We start from the raw sequence: 16,068 nt of genomic DNA, 5'->3' as shown, positions 1-16,068 counted from the left end.
CTCTCCTCATATTTTCCATTTTCTCCATTGCCTACTTGAGAACAGGGATGTATTCCATCTGGCTTCCTTCTCCACTCTAAACGTATGAACGCACGTATGTACGCACACCGCCCCACACACTCTCCCCTCCCCCTTCACCTTTGAACCGTATAGTTTTCTTGTTCCCCTCTCACCCATAACTCTTCTCTTCTTTCCACTCCTGTCTCTTACCTTTCGATGCCACTGGGCAATCTTTTCTCAAGTCCTCTGCCCCCTCTCCTTTACCCCACCTCCTCTTATTATCTGATGCCACAGAACAGCCTCTGTGCTTTCTCTCTGCCCCCCCCACTCTTTCACTCCCTCTCCCTCTCCCCCTCTCTCTTTCTCTCTCTCTCCCTGTCTCAGTAATGAGGAGGGTTTGAGGTCATTCACTAGGGAGAAAGAACAGAACAACAGATCCACTCTTCCTTCTCTGTTTTTCTCACTCATACATCTGTCTACAACATGGACAGAGCTAGCAGCCTCCACATTGCTTTGTTTTGTTGTTTTCTGCTCTGCAACGGGACTATGTTAAATGAAAGGACAAGCAATTTGTTTACACCCTCGTTTATGACTCAAGCCTGTTTTTTTGTTGTCCGTCCCTGCACTTTGCTCCATATTTTCTGTAGCCAACCCTCCTCCTTGCCCTGTCTAACCAACATTTTTCATCACAGTCCAGCTTTGACACCATGCCAACTGCCGATATGGGTAACAGTGCATTCGTTTGTGATCTTGGATAAACACAAATGACCTAAACCCCTACCCCGGCTCCTCATCCCACTGATCTCCAACCACAGTTTGAGGCAGTGGATCCAGATGAAATAACCCCAGGCTGGTTTAAAGTTAATCTAGAGAAACAGTGGCGGCCCAAGGCTAAAGATCTATTGTTCGGTGAGGCAGTAAAACTGTGGGTGAACCCAGAGAGAGTGCCATATCTGTTACAGGGGCACAGAGTGATAGAGCTTGGGTAGGGCCGACTGGTGGGAGACTAGGGCTAGCTGGATCACTTTGTGGCCTTCTGTTACAGAAACCAGATGAGGCCAGGAGCAAAGCATTTATTTTGGGCTGTTTTAAGTAAGCCGCAGCTCGCTGGCAGCCACAGTAGGCTCTGTCAATGTGGGTTCACTGCACTCTTATTACACCCTTTCCCCTCACTATCCTCTCACTGTCTCTCACTGTCTCTCACTGTCATGCCCATGTGGTCAACACGACCAGGTCAACACTATTGTGGTCAACAGAGCTATTGATGACAGGTGTTGGAGTGACCAGAAACTTAGTGGTGGTAACCTAGTTCTCCATCATCAGCTGCATGGAACTAAGAGAGGACGCAGTATTGGTAAATAGAGGAAGAAAGAGAGAGCGAGAGAAAGAGAGCGAGGGGAAAAAGGGAGGAGAAAGTGACGGAGACAATGGGAAGTTATGTGTGTGTGTACGTGGTGTGTGCGCATGCATATGGGTTACATTTGTATATTCTACCTTTACCTGTATGTGTGTGTTTATATGTGTGTGTAAGATAATGCTGATACCTGTTCTCCAGCGGGGCCGCGGGGCCCGTCCTTGCCTGTGTTCCCAGGAGGGCCTCTGGGGCCCGGGGACCCTTGGTCACCCTGCAGGATGACAACAAAGGGATAAGAGAGGGAAATCATGATAGAAGAAATTAGAAAAGATGGTGACCAACACACACACACACACACACACACACACACACACACACACACACACACACACACACACACACACACACACACACACACACACACACACACACACACACAAATGTTTTGTTTTTCTCTCCAGAATGGTAAATACACTATTTACCATATGACACACACAAAAACACCCAAACGTACACATGTAAACTCTCCCAGGCACGAGATGTGTTAACTAAGTATTAAACACAACATGAACTGAACTGTGAAATGAAGTGTTTCATGTAATTGCTCTAGTCAAAATGGACCACATCACATGAAAGGGTATTTTTCCAATGGAATTACAATTTACAAGGCAAAAACGTCCTTCGTTACAACTTCAGAATTTCCCTTAACCCACTTGGCGCTACATCCCACTTCGGCATCTCCTTAGTGACTTGCCTAGTTAAATAAATGTTAAATAAAGCACAAATAAAAACCTACATTTCCACACCAGTATTTTCACACCGTGGTGAAGTAATCTAATCTAAAGGTTAAAGTAAACCGTGTTCGTGGTAATGTTTCCCTGCTCTGTTCTTGTATAACTAAATCCAGTCCATTAACCAGAGTCATCTCATGCTATTCACATGGATATTCCCAGAATTCTCAATCACGGACATAATGTATGTGCTGGTCTGAGCCTGTGTGTTGTGGTGAGATGTGTGAGAGAAGGGCCATTTTCATTTCGACTGATTCTAACAAGGTCTTCATCCACCAGACTCGAGGCCCATTTCCCTGCGTAGGCGATTAACATAGTTCTGGAAGGCAGAGGACTCCACTGACAAAGCTGCTCTATTCCCAATATAATGAAAAGCACACAATCCTAAACCCGCTCTAACATGCAGCCCTGTAGTTTTCCTGATATGTTTTCAATTGGTTTCGTCATGTTACGAAATAGGCACCATAGAAACACCACAACACACACACACACGCACACGCACACTAAACAGAACACAGCACATGTGCATGAGGAGATAAATGAACTGAGAGAACGCAGCAGAGAGATGGCAACAGAGAGAGCGATATAATGAAGAAAAGGGTGAGCGTTATGATATCAAGCAGGGAATAAGAGATATCAACCGGCAGTGAATAAGAGATATCAACCGGGCAGTGAAAGGGTTAAAGGTGGTTAGCGGTGCACACATGCCTTAGTGGAGGTGTACCTTCATCAAGCGTCTCTGAAAGTTGGACTGGTCACCAGACATAAAGCCGTGGTCATAGCGGGGAAAGACCATCTGAACCAGGAGAACAGGGGAGGAGGAAGAGAGAAAAAAGGAAGAGTAGGGATGTAGGGAAGCACAGAGAGGGTGCAGAGCAGAAGATTGAAAGAGAAAGTGACAGAGCGGTGGATAGAGAAAGAGAGATAGAGGGAAAGGAAACAGAAAGAAAGAAAAATCAAGAAATCTGTGATTAAATAAGTCAGGGACCGTTTCCCTCCATTCTCCAAGGAGAGACAGAGTGAGGTGCCGAGAATGAGAGACTGACAGAGTAAGCTTCCAGGTAAGAGGTCAGGGTTGATAGGTCAGAGTTGAGAGGTCAAAGGTGACCCAGCAACTGTAGTCCAGCGGAGAGAGACAGGCAGGTCAGCCGAGGCCTGCTGGGAGGACAAGGCTACGGAGGGGCACGAGGGACAAACCTTAACGGTGAGGATCTGATTACTGTGCAGACCTGCGTATGAGTTGTGGGAAGGAGGGCCCTGGGGGAGGAGGGGGGAGGAGAGGGGAGAAACACAGAGGAGGGTGAGTCACCTGTCGGAGGGAAGGTGGAGCACCATGTGGCTAAGGTAAATGTACATCAGGTGTGTGACAGTCCATTCGCCACATGGGTGTCTATAATGTTAAAATGTAGAAGGATTGATCTGTATACTACCGGTACTCATATCTCTTCATACCCAGTTAGACATAGCTGTGGAGTACACTAAATAGTCATCAAATAGCACCAAATATAAATAACAATGTATAGTCGGGGCTGGACTTTTCTATAATCTATCCATTCACTCTCCAGGAAATCCATATCTAAGTATATGTGAACCAGTCTGTACCTATTTGCTGTATATGTCCCTTTCTTTCTTGTAAACCAATATCTGTGTGACTCACTCTATAATAACGCATCTCTTTAAACCCACAGAGGAGGTTGTGTTTAGAGGCTCTGTTTTGTTGAGCCCAACAGACAGTAACTATGATCATTTCCTCTCAAGCAGAACAGAACATAGAGAGTCTGTCGGCAGATAACTCATATGAAGACCAGCATCTCCGTTTGAGTTCCCTCACAAAACAAAACAAATGGATGGGAGAGAGGGATGGGAGAGAGGGATAGAGAGAGTTGGTGGGCGAGGGAAAATAAAAAGGAGAGAGAGAGAGAGAGAGAGAGAAAGCAAAAGATGAACAGAGACAGCGGGAGAGAGAGAGAGAGAGAGAGAGAGAGAGAGGGGAGAGAGAGAGAAGGAGAGAGAGATATGCCAGTCTGGTCATGAGTTTTCTGTTAGTGGGCTGCGGTGATCGTTGGACAGCTGAGGTTTCCGACACCACAGCCTCTCTTTCCCCCCTCTCTTCTGTCTCATTCACTCACTCATTCCTACCGTGACGACCACATTTGATCATCCCTTATAGCACCGAGTCTCACTATAGAGTGAAAGGGTGTTACACACTCATCTCCCCTGCACCTCATGCACACTGTACAACCTGAGTTCTTTCTGACCACATGGCTCAGTGTGTGTGTGTGTGTGTGTGTGTGTGTGTGTGTGTGTGTGTGTGTGTGTGTGTGTGTGTGTGTGTGTGTGTGTGTGTGTGTGTGTGTGTGTGTGTGGTGTGTGTGTGTGTGTGTGTGTGTGTGTGTGTGTGTGTGTGTGTAAAACTCTGGGTCCTACTCTTCCAACACCAGGCTGACAGTAAGACAAAAAATGGTCTAGCTTCTAAGCTCCTATCCACCATGCCCTCTATCTCACCCACACTGAGGGAAAGAGAGAGGACAGCTTGGGTTGGGATAACACCCCACCATGGCATGTCTTTCATCGCAATCTGAAGATGAACCTAAATACACAGTTACTTCCTGTTGGGACGCAACAGTCAAGAGTCTTGTCTTAAAGATGGAGAGCTAGAATGTTTGTCGCCTTCTTCAAAGGTGCTTTGAACAGCCTCGAGTAAAATCACCGTGATATCGTTCTGTGGTAGAGTGGTGGCTGTTTTTCTTTTTGTTATTGAGTATCTTTTAATGTCTCTGCCATCCTGGGTTATTGAGTATCTTTTAATGTCTCAGCCACCCTGGGTTATTGAGTATCTTTTAATGTCTCAGCCACCCTGGGTTATTGAGTATCTTTTAATGTCTCAGCCACCCTGGGTTATTGAGTATCTTTTAATGTCTCCGCCATCCTGGGTTATTGAGTATCTTTTAATGTCTCAGCCACCCTGGGTTATTGAGTATCTTTTAATGTCTCTGCCATCCTGGGTTATAGAGTATCTTTTAATGTTTCAGCCACCCTGGGTTATTGAGTATCTTTTAATGTCTCCGCCATCATGTGTATGTGATCTGAGCCCACTTTTGGGCCAACACTGGCAGTAATGATGACAGATCGACAGGAAGTCACACTGACAGTGATGCATGACTACTTCCTGTTTTTGTGTGTCTCCACTTATCCTCTCCAATGGGGGCAGAGGTAGAGAGTACAGAGAGAGAGTTGGCATCAGAACCCAGTGTTGACAGAGTGTGGGGCAGGGGATTGATAATAATATATACCATTCAGCAAATAATTTTGTTCAAAGTGACTTAGTCATCCATGCATATATATACACATTTGTTTACATATAGGTGGCCCCAGCAGGAATCAAACCCACAACCTTTGACATTGCAAGTGCCATGCTCTACCAACTGAGCCACACAGGACCACATTGGTTAAGTGTGTACTCCTACTGTCTACTTCAATATATTATCAAGTCCTGTTAACAAAGACAACAAATGCAAATAGTTGATATGTATACCCCAAAACTCTCATTCAGCAGCATACAGTGAGGGAAAAAAGTATTTGATCCCCTGCTGATTTTGTACGTTTGCCCACTGACAAAGAAATAATCAGTCTATAATTTGAATGGTAGGTTTATTTGAACAGTGAGAGACAGAATAACAACAAAAAAATCCAGAAAAAAGCATGTCAAAAATGTTATAAAATGATTTGCATTTTAATGAGGGAAATAAGTATTTGACCCCTCTGCAAAACATGACTTAGTACTTGGTGGCAAAACCCTTCTTGGCAATCACAGAGGTCAGACGTTTCTTGTAGTTGGCCACCAGGTTTGCACACATCTCAGGAGGGATTTTGTCCCACTCCTCTTTGCAGATCTTCTCCAAGTCATTAAGGTTTCCAGGCAGACGTTTGGCAACTCGAACCGTCAGCCCCCTCCACAGATTTTCTCTGGGATTAAGGTCTGGAGACTGGCTAGGCCACTCCAGGACCTTAATGTACTTCTTCTTGAGCCACTCCTTTGTTGCCTTGGCAGTGTGTTTTGGGTCATTGTCATGCTGGAATACCCATCCACGACCCATTTTCAATGCCCTGGCTGAGGGAAGGAGGTTCTCACCCAAGATTTGACGGTACATGGCCCCGTCCATCATCCCTTTGATGCGGTGAAGTTGTCCTGTCCCCTTAGCAGAAAAACACCCCCAAAGCATAATGTTTCCACCTCCATGTTTGATGGTGGGGATGATGTTCTTGGGGTCATAGGCAGCATTCCTAATCCTCCAAACACGGCGAGTTGAGTTGATGCCAAAGAGCTCCATTTTGGTCTCATCTGACCACAACATTTTCACCCAGTGAATCATTCAGATGTTCATTGGCAAACTTCAGACGGGCATGTATATGTGCTTTCTTGAGTAGGGGGACCTTGCGGGCGCTGCAGGATTTCAGTCCTTCACGGCGTAGTGTGTTACCAATTGTTTTCTTGGTGACTATGGTCCCAGCTGCCTTGAGATCATTGACAAGATCCTCCCATGTAGTTCTGGGCTGATTCCTCACCGTTCTCATGATCATTGCAACTCCACGAGTTGAGATCTTGCATGGAGCCCCAGGCCGAGGGAGATTGACAGTTCTTTTGTGTTTCTTCCATTTGCGAATAATCGCACCAACTGTTGTCACCTTCTCACCAAGCTGCTTGGCGATGGTCTTGTAGCCCATTCCAGCCTTGTGTAGGTCTACAATCTTGTCCCTGACATCCTTGGAGAGCTCTTTGGTCTTGGCCATGGTAGAGAGTTTGGAATCTGATTGAATGATTGCTTCTGTGGACAGGTGTCTTTTATACAGGTAACAAACTGAGATTAGGAGCACTCCCTTTAAGAGTGTGCTCCTAATCTCAGTTTATTACCTGTATAAAAGACACCTGGGAGCCAGAAATCTTTCTGATTGAGAGGGGGTCAAATACTTATTTCCCTCATTAAAATGCAAATCATTTTATAACATTTTTGACATGCCTTTTTCTGGATTTTTTTGTTGTTATTCTGTCTCTCACTGTTCAAATAAACCTACCATTCAAATTATAGACTGATCATTTCTTTGTCAGTGGGCAAACATACAAAATCAGCAGGGGATCAAATACTATTTTCCCTCACTGTATACTGACTGAGAGTCCCATCCTGCTAATTGGCTGACACTTGTCACCTAATCTATCAACACCCAATCACCGAGCAATGTGCCAAGCTACAAATACTGTAGCAGGCTGTGAGCTGCTTTGTTTTGGAAAAACTTGTGCTTCTAAGCAATCCTTTGTGGCTCTAAAGTTACCCAGGCAGATCACAGCTACAGGCGCCGCATCCAAGTACACTATTTATCCTTTGGCACAATAGCTAACGCATAATGCCAAAGGGATTCATTACCACACAGAAAATTACCTCAAGATCTAGCAGGATTGGCTGGTAGGCTGGGAAACCAAAGGGACTTATGGCTAGATAAAAATCAGGAATTTCATCAATGTTGCTGACCGTGTCGTAAATACCACTGGGTTTGTCTTTCGTTGACATGTAATAGCAATATCTCACAAACATCAGTGTGGTTCAGAATGAGATGTGAATGAGAGACAGTGGCTGCATCCCAAATGACACCCTAGTTCCTATATATGGTCAAAAGTAGTGCACTGTATGGGGAACAGGGTACCATTTGGGATGCATCCTCTGACAGAGAGAGAGAGAGAGAGAGAGAGAGACAGCAGTAGCTGAGTATATAAAGAAGGGCTCTTACCAACAGTAGGTAGGAGACAACTTTTGCCTGTAATCTGTCACCTAACCCAGAGTAACCTCATTAAGCACAGTGATAAGATATACAGTACTGTAAACCGTTAATCTAAGGCCATGACTTCTTACAGAATCGTCCACACCAGATATCCCCAGGGGAGCAGTTTTTGGACCTGCACTGAGTAAAGTAGGAGATAATTATATAGATGTTAAATACAGGGATGGATGATATCACATCATGAAAAGGCAACAATGACAGCATACTCCAGATGCAGAGAGAAGTTACCCCCACAATGTAAAAAGAGATGGTTTGGAGGAGACCGCTCCCCTCTGGATGCTAGTTCTGGCTCGGAGTCCTAGTTTTGGGGTTTCCACGGTGAAATATAAGTATTTCCATCATACTTAAATGGCTTCATTTCTTACATTTGACTGGAACAGGGGAGCTTTTAAAACCTCATCAGAAGAGGAAGAGTGAGTTCTGGTTTCGGCAGTCGTGCTAGCCACGTTGGGAAAACACGTCCACACAAACGCAGAAATTCACGCACTCACACACACACACTGCCTCGCCTAAATGATCAAGAGGAATTATACAGTGTGTTAACGGTGTGTGTAAAGAGCGGTAATGCCTTTCTGTGCATATACATGTGTTAACAAGGCGATGATGAATGATGAGAGCGGAGTGTTTTTCAGATGTTATAAATACTCCACAGAGCCAATTCCCCTCCATCCTCTCCCCATCGCCTTTTTTCTCCATTTGTGATGGACCATTGCCCTAATTGGCAGGGAGAGGGGGAACGGGAGGGAGGGAGGGAGGGAAGGGAGACAGACGGAGGCAGAGAACAGATGATAGAGTTTGGGACGTGAACAAGAGTTGGAGAAAAGAGTTGGAGAACAAGAGTTGAGGTGCTGTATTCAAACAAACGCCCTCGTTGCTTGAATTTCCTCAGGTCAAGTGCATACATACAGTATACTGTGCGTACAGTGCATTCGGAAAGCATTCAGACCCCTTGACTTTTTCCACATTTTGTTACGTTACAGTCTTATCCTGAAATGTATTAAATTGTCAATTTCCCCTCATCAATCTAAACACAATACCCCATAATGACAAAGCAAAAACAGGTTCTTTGACATTTTTGCAAATGTATAAAAAAAAAAATATATATATCACATTTACATAAGTATTCAGAACCTTTACTCAGTACTTTGTTGAAGCACCTTTGGCAGCGATTGCAGCCTTGTGTCTTCTTGGGTACGACGCTACAAGCTTGGCACACCTGTATTTGGGGAGTTTCTCCCATTCTTCTCTGCAGATCCTCTCAAGCTCTGTCAGGTTGGATGGGGAACGTCCCTGCACAGGTCTCTCCAGAGAAGTTCCATCGAGTTCAAGTCTGGGCTCCCATCATGGATCTCTCTGTACTTTGCTCCCAGTCCCTGCCACCGGAATACAGAATTTTGTTTCTCATGGTCTGAGAGCCCATTTAGGTGCCTTTTGGCAAACTCCAAGCAGGCTGCCATGTGCCTTTTACTGAGGAGTGACTTCCGTCTGGCCACTCAACCATAAAGGCCTGATTGGTGGAGTGCTGCAGAGATGGTTGTCCTTCTGGAAGGTTCTCCCATCTCCACAGAGGAACTCTGTTGCTCTGTCAGAGTGACCATCGGGTTCTTGGTCACCTCCTTAACCAAGGATCTTCTCCCCGATTGCTCAGTTTGGCCGGGCAGCCAGCTCTAGGAAGAGTCTTGATGGTTTCAAACTTCTCACATTTAAGAATGATGGAGGCCACTGTGTTCTTGGGGACTTTCAATGCTGCAGAAATGTTTCGGTACCCTTCTCAAGATCTGTGCCTCGACACAATCCTGTCTCGGAGCTCAACGGACAATCCTTCCACCTCAAGGCTTGGTTTTTGCTCTGACATGCACTGTCAACTGTGGGACCTTATATAAACAGGCGTGTGCCTTTCCAAATCATGTCCAATTAGTTGATTTTACCACAAGTGGACTCCAATCAAGTTGCAGAAATATCTCAAGGGTGATCAATGGACCTGAGCTCAATTTCAAGTCTCATGGCAAAGGGTCTGAATATTTATGTAAATAAGGTATTTCTATTTGTTATTTTTAATACATTTGCAAAAATGTCTAAAAACCTGTTTTCGCTTTGCCATTATGGGGTATTGTGTGTAGATTGCTGAGAAAAAATACATTGTTTAATACCTTTTAGAATAAGGCTATAACATAACAAAATGTGGAAAAAGTCAAGGGGTCTGAATACTTTCTGAATGCACTGTACATCCATAGCTCTACACATACCCTACATCATTCACTTCAACAGTCAGAGAGAGTGAGGGAGATAGGGAAACAGGTTTAGAGAGGGAGAGAAACTTACCCTGGGCCCAATGTCTCCCTGGTCACCCTGTAGAGGACACACAAGAGGAGAACAACCATCAACACAAAATAAGATAATGGCTTTATTTTCCCGTGGGGAAATTTGGGTTGCTGCACTGTGCAGACATAAATACACATAATCAAATATAGACAAGGTCAATGATTAATCTGTCCACTATATATCAGTACATTCTGTCAACTAAATTTCAACTGTAGGCCACCTTCCTACTGGTGGTTGGTTTAAAACATTCAGAAGCCTTAATGCTACTTAGACAAAGGATTGCCTGGCTCTATTTGTTTTGTACCCTGGGGCCCTATAACATCACCCCGAGGGGAGTAGTTCAAACCTCTGGTAAAGAGGATGTCTGGGGTCCTTCTGTACCTTGTGGGCCTTAGTGAGGGCTCTTATGTCATAGATGACCTCCAGACATGCCTGCTTGACACCCATCCCCTTACTTGCTGAGCTAGGAGCAGGGCTCCCAAAAACGTGATTTCCCCGTGTTATACATACTTCCTAATAATAATACTGAGAAGTTGTGCAAATGATGATAACGCACTTTTAGCGTAAGAGCTGTTTGAAAAGACCACCTGAAATTGTATTTTTTTTCAACCGTCTGGTGACATCATAAGTTAATAGGCCAGTAACAAAAAGAGTTTGCCCTCTTCTCTGCCAATAACGGCTAGTTTTCAGGTTACACACTCCTCCCATCAGGCCCCTCAGACCACTTCCAGACAGTCCGAGCAAAATTCTTGCTTGAGAAATTGCACTTAGCTAAGAAGCAATTTTCTTTCTTTTTTGACCATTTTAATTGAAAACAATCACAGTAATGTACTTAATTGTTACCCAAAACGGATTTGATATTGAGATAAAAACGTTTACAATGGAGCTTTAAGACACTTTCAATGAAGGACAGTGACAATAAACAATAAACAGTGACAATAAACAGTGACAATAAAACATGATCAACATTAAAAGAGGTTTGCTTCCTTAAAAATTAGAGCCTTAACTGTCCTTTCTTATGAATCTCTTCTGTGCATTTCCCCCGCTGTAGCGTGTGGTTAAATACAACACCCAAGAATGTACAGTCCTCCTCCACTACCTCTATGTCTTGTCCCTGAACAACAGTCATGGGGTGGGTGTTACGTTTTTCTAAAGTCATTATTCATTTCGGTCACACACATTTCGGCCTACATTTGGAACAGTTGACAGCAGTGAAACGACACAATTAGCGGTGATGCTACAGTAAGTAAACCAAAGCCACCATCTGCAAAGCCAATGAAATATGGATTTATGAATCATCTCCCACAATGGAAGCTGTGGAGAGGAGAGGACACATGTTGAGTGTTGCTGCTGCTCAGATGAGGGGGATTTGGGCTCTGTGTTCTCCTAACAGGGATTACAGGTGATTACAGAATGGCAGCCAATTCTCCGGAACCTTCGCATCATCCGTCATTCCAAATTGCTGTTCATCAGCGGGAATAATATTCCCGACAGGATCTTCTTTGCCACACTTGTGTTGTTCCTGTGACTATGCTTATACGCTCCACACACGCATATGACACACACACACACACACACGCGCTAGCATGTACAAACACACACACACCAAGTCACCCATTGGTCCAATACAGTCCTATCCATTTCAAACATATTGGGCTGGGCAAAGTGTGCGAGTGTGTGAGTATCATTGAGAAAGAGATGGATGGGATCTTAGCAGTATGCTACAGTACAGTGCTACAGGGCTGTAAACCGGTTCATGTCCTGACATGAGAGATCTCTGACTGCAGCTAATATATGAGCTCTGTACAGCACATGTAGGCCAGGTAATCTATGCGCTGTTGGATAGGAGACATGTGAGAATGTGTGTGCGGGCGGGTGATTGAGAGCGTGTGTGCGTGTTTTGTGTAAAATACGGCTTGTTTGATAGAAGGTGTCTGAGAACGTGGGTGTGTCCATCTGTCAGTCAGTGTGCACAATCCGTGCACAGGACGTAATTCCCAGTTGCACATCCTTCTGGATTCTGCATACAGTACAGCTGGGAGTGAGGTAAAGTTCTATACTTGAACATACCTTATCTCCCTTGAGTCCCACTGGTCCCTGGAGAAAAAGGAGAGATAATGAGAGAAAAATCAGTTATTACAAATCTGTGTTGTGATGCTGTTCAACAGCGGGAAAAAAATGTATATCCCCACAGGATCTTTTTTACCTTCTGCTTAATAAGAAGACTCTGGGGTGATCTAACTCCAACAATAAGACACATATCTCCCTGATTCACTATTAACAACCAGGGGATTGCATTCAATCAAACTGAATGTGATGATTTTGCGCCATATATCCATGTCACTCACAGAAATACACCTTGTCGAAAGTCATAGGGAGTTTAACAGTTTTGTCTCTGAACGTGAGCCAGCGTAAAAACGACCTGAGTTCTTTTCGCAAACATTTAGCGAATTTCGCTAATGTTTGCCAACTGAGTAAAAAGCCTCCGGGAGTTCTGTTGAAGGGTTTCTGAGGTAATGAGAAATACAATTCAAAGGCCAAGACGTCCATTCTTCCACCCCTCCCTCAGAGAAGGACTTTTCCATGTAATGATTTAGAACTGTGTTGTTCGGTATGGAGACTGGAGAGGTACCGTTCGCTATTATCTCTAAGGGGTTAGCAGCCACAGCGCACTGAAGCTATGCTTTGACTGAGCTAACGCTATGTTGACATGCTGTGTGTGTTAGGGATGATTTGACTGGTTGACTGGCTGAGTAGTTCCCCTATGGACAGTGGACTCATAGATGAGCTAATCCTCACTACGGGCCATCCACTCGCCCACCACTCAGTCACAATGATCTATCTGATGACAGGTGGCACTGGGACCGTGAATGTGGCTCCTGACCGCAGACCGCACTATGACCACAAACCCACTGTGATCGACCATACTGGAGAGATCACAAACCCACTGTGATCGACCATACTGGAGAGCTGTAGGGGACATCTGCTAATAATGTCCTCCAGGCCGACAGGCTGAGCTGAGCTCAGTGTGTGTGTGCATGTGTGTGTGAGAAAGAGTCTTTCTGTGTTTCTCTCCTACACTGGGTTTGCTGATGTTTCAGTCGTAAGACAGGGAAAGGAAGTGAGTGGAGAAGGGGGAAAAGTGTGAGATGAAAAGAGGGGGTAGAGCGTGGGAAAAAGAGGGTGTAGTTTGAAGGGAAAAGAGGGGGTAGAGTGAGGGGGAAGGGGGTTGGTGTGAAGGAAAAGTGCGAGGGGGAAAAAGAAGAGATAGTGTGAGGGGAAAGAGGCGGTAGCGCCAGGGGAAAAGAGGGGATAAGGGTGAGGGGTAATGCGATTCCCCACTTGTTGACAGGGAGAAGCTTAACTCCTGCTCTCTTCCATTTCCTTCAGGCCCAGAGAGACAGAGAGGAAGAGAGGGGAAGAGTGGGAGAAAAGGAGGGAGGGAAGATCAGGGCATGAAGCTGTCTGGACTTCCAACCTCTCACTCTTCTTCTCTCTTTTTCTCTCTCTCTTGCCCTGGACATCTTTTATCGTTCCTCTCTAACTCCTTATCCTCCATTTATCCTTTCTCGTTACCACCTCCCTCTCCTTATCCCCCTCTCTTCTTCCATTTCCACCTTTCTCTTCCTTCCCTCTTCCACTCACATCCATATCTCCTCTAAGGTGTGGTGTGCTGTGAGGTCGCCCATCAGTAAAAACACAGTAAGAAGGCCTGTGCCACACCTGGTTGACTTTAACGGCAGAGCTCTGATTGCTGTGAAAGCCCCTTTAAAGGACAACCCCAGCTTGACATCTTCTTTAGCAGGAAACAACTGATTAATGATGTTTGGAGAGTGCTATTCAAACCGCTTTCAGTGCTCTGCAAGTGTTTTATGTCTCAGTGGATAAATGAGTCCTCTCTTCGTGGCCAAGGCTGAGCAAGGTGGCCGTAGTAATGCCTTTTTAAAGAGCTTCTGTCGAAAGTCATAAACTCTCTTTCTCTCTTTTTCTCTCTCTCTCCCGCTGTCCTAACCCATTCTCTTCGCCTCTGCTGTTCCCCCTATCCCGAATCTCCTTTCTCCCTGAGTGAGTGTGTGTGGGTAGAGCAGTGTGTTGGGGAAGTGTACCGCCAGGGACTGGCTGATAGATGGGCCCCAGGGCTGGAGTGTATAGGGGTTTCAGTGCTCTGTCCTCAGGCAGAGCTGAGCCATGACTCCAATGAGGTCTGGAGAGGCTGGAACAACTTTTGGATGGATTACATGATTGCTACTGATGGTAACCTCGCCAACTCACTATAGATGTATTTTCCAACTAGGACAATAAATAACGATTGATGACGTGCAGAAACGAGTCACCTGGCTTACAGATTCCAATATTCACCTGCGTTCACAGACTTAAACACATGAACATGTGTAGAATATTATATTATATCCCTGTAACTTTTACGTGTTTCCCACTCCCAACAACATGACAACCACGGCAGGAATGAGAGGAATGAGCGTACCTGACTTCCTTTAGGACCTGGAAGACCCTACGAAGAGGAGAGAGAGTCAAAGAGTTCAAATCAATAAAAGATTGCAGTAAAATTAGAGGATGTTTCATTCAAATGTCAAATAGATACTCACTGGTTTGCCATCCATGCCGAGCGGGCCCTAGAGAGAGATGGGGAGGGAAAGAGAAAACAAGAGAAATAGAAAATTAAAAGAGACAGATTAACCCATGTGTTTTGAGCAGTGATTGCCCCAGAGATCCATTAGAGAACAGCCTATAAAGTGTGAGTGTGTGTGAGTGAATGAAGTATAAAATGAGTCAATGGCTGCTTGTAAATCTCACTGATGACTCCGAGGACACTGTTTCTGTTAGCCAAACCAACAATGATGTCACCCCTCTAGTACAACATTCTCTCTGTGTGTCTGTCTCGTATAAAACTATTGGAACACACGCACGCACGCACACACACACACACACACACACACACACACACACACACACACACACACACACACACACACACACACACACACACACACACACACACACACACACACACACACAAACAAACTCTGGGCAGAAAAATATCTGTAACAGAGTTGGGTAATGCAACTGAGGTCATAAACAAATAGACATAAACAACCGTAAATAACAAAAGTGTTTCATGAACACAAAGTGTTTCATGAGTGAGCCAAAGGTGGAGGAGGAAAGGAAAAAGACAAAAGGTGAGTGTTTAAACACATTATATATTCTGCCCCATTTGGTATGTGTGTGTGTGTGTGTGAGGAGGGTGAGGGCTGACGGTGTGTCTGCTTCTATGGACTGTGGGTGGACATGTCCTAGCTGTGTATAGCACACCTCCGAACCACCCACCCACCCACTCACACACAGGCACGCACGCATGCAGGCACACAAACACACAAACAAATGTCCCGACTGCACCCAGCACAAAACACACACAGTATATGTCCCAGAATACATCACTTCATATAGCCTGCATTACTGCAGAGTGCATCACTTCAAGCTCTGGCCTGTGCAATGTATATAAACTGAGAGAGGTAAAAGTTATGGCTGTCTTTAGTCGCTGTCCACTCTCACAGAGGTGCTGAAATAGGAGGCAGACCTGAGCCATGTTCAGCTGCCAAACGTTGTCGAACAGCTCTGTCCCCTGACCTCTGAAGACTTACAGTGGGAAGAATAATAAATGTTATCATCATCTCTCTGTTTCTCCAGCCCCTAGAGTACCTTGCACAGAAGCTTCTCGAAGCGAAACCCTACGACTGCGTCTGCCTTCATGCT

At 45.0% G+C, this 16,068-nt stretch overlaps 1 protein-coding gene across 6 annotated transcripts in view; it reads right to left on the bottom strand.

Moving 5' to 3' along the window:
• Window positions 1–16,068, bottom strand: part of LOC106604914 (uncharacterized) — a 60,238-nt gene that overhangs the window by 25,329 nt on the left and 18,841 nt on the right. For 5 of the 6 annotated variants that reach the window (XM_014200048.3, XM_014200040.3, XM_014200050.3 and 2 more), the window contains exons 2-7: window positions 14,904–14,930; window positions 14,783–14,809; window positions 12,370–12,396; window positions 10,300–10,326; window positions 2,870–2,941; window positions 1,545–1,625 (exon numbers count right to left, since the gene is read on the bottom strand). In XM_014200048.3, the coding sequence (XP_014055523.2) occupies window positions 1,545–1,625; window positions 2,870–2,941; window positions 10,300–10,326; window positions 12,370–12,396; window positions 14,783–14,809; window positions 14,904–14,918 (249 nt within the window). In that variant the 5' untranslated portion in view covers window positions 14,919–14,930. Of the gene's footprint in view, window positions 1–1,544; window positions 1,626–2,869; window positions 2,942–3,342; window positions 3,403–10,299; window positions 10,327–12,369; window positions 12,397–14,782; window positions 14,810–14,903; window positions 14,931–16,068 lie in introns of all 6 variants that reach the window. The other variant, XM_014200043.3, reaches the window with a different exon arrangement.

The sequence above is a fragment of the Salmo salar genome, chromosome 05, assembly GCF_965601325.2.
Source record: "Salmo salar chromosome 05, fSalSal1, whole genome shotgun sequence".
In the NCBI taxonomy this organism is placed as follows: domain Eukaryota; kingdom Metazoa; phylum Chordata; class Actinopteri; order Salmoniformes; family Salmonidae; genus Salmo; species Salmo salar.
Note: the sequence above shows the minus strand (reverse complement) of the source record. Positions and strands in the feature narration are given on the sequence as shown.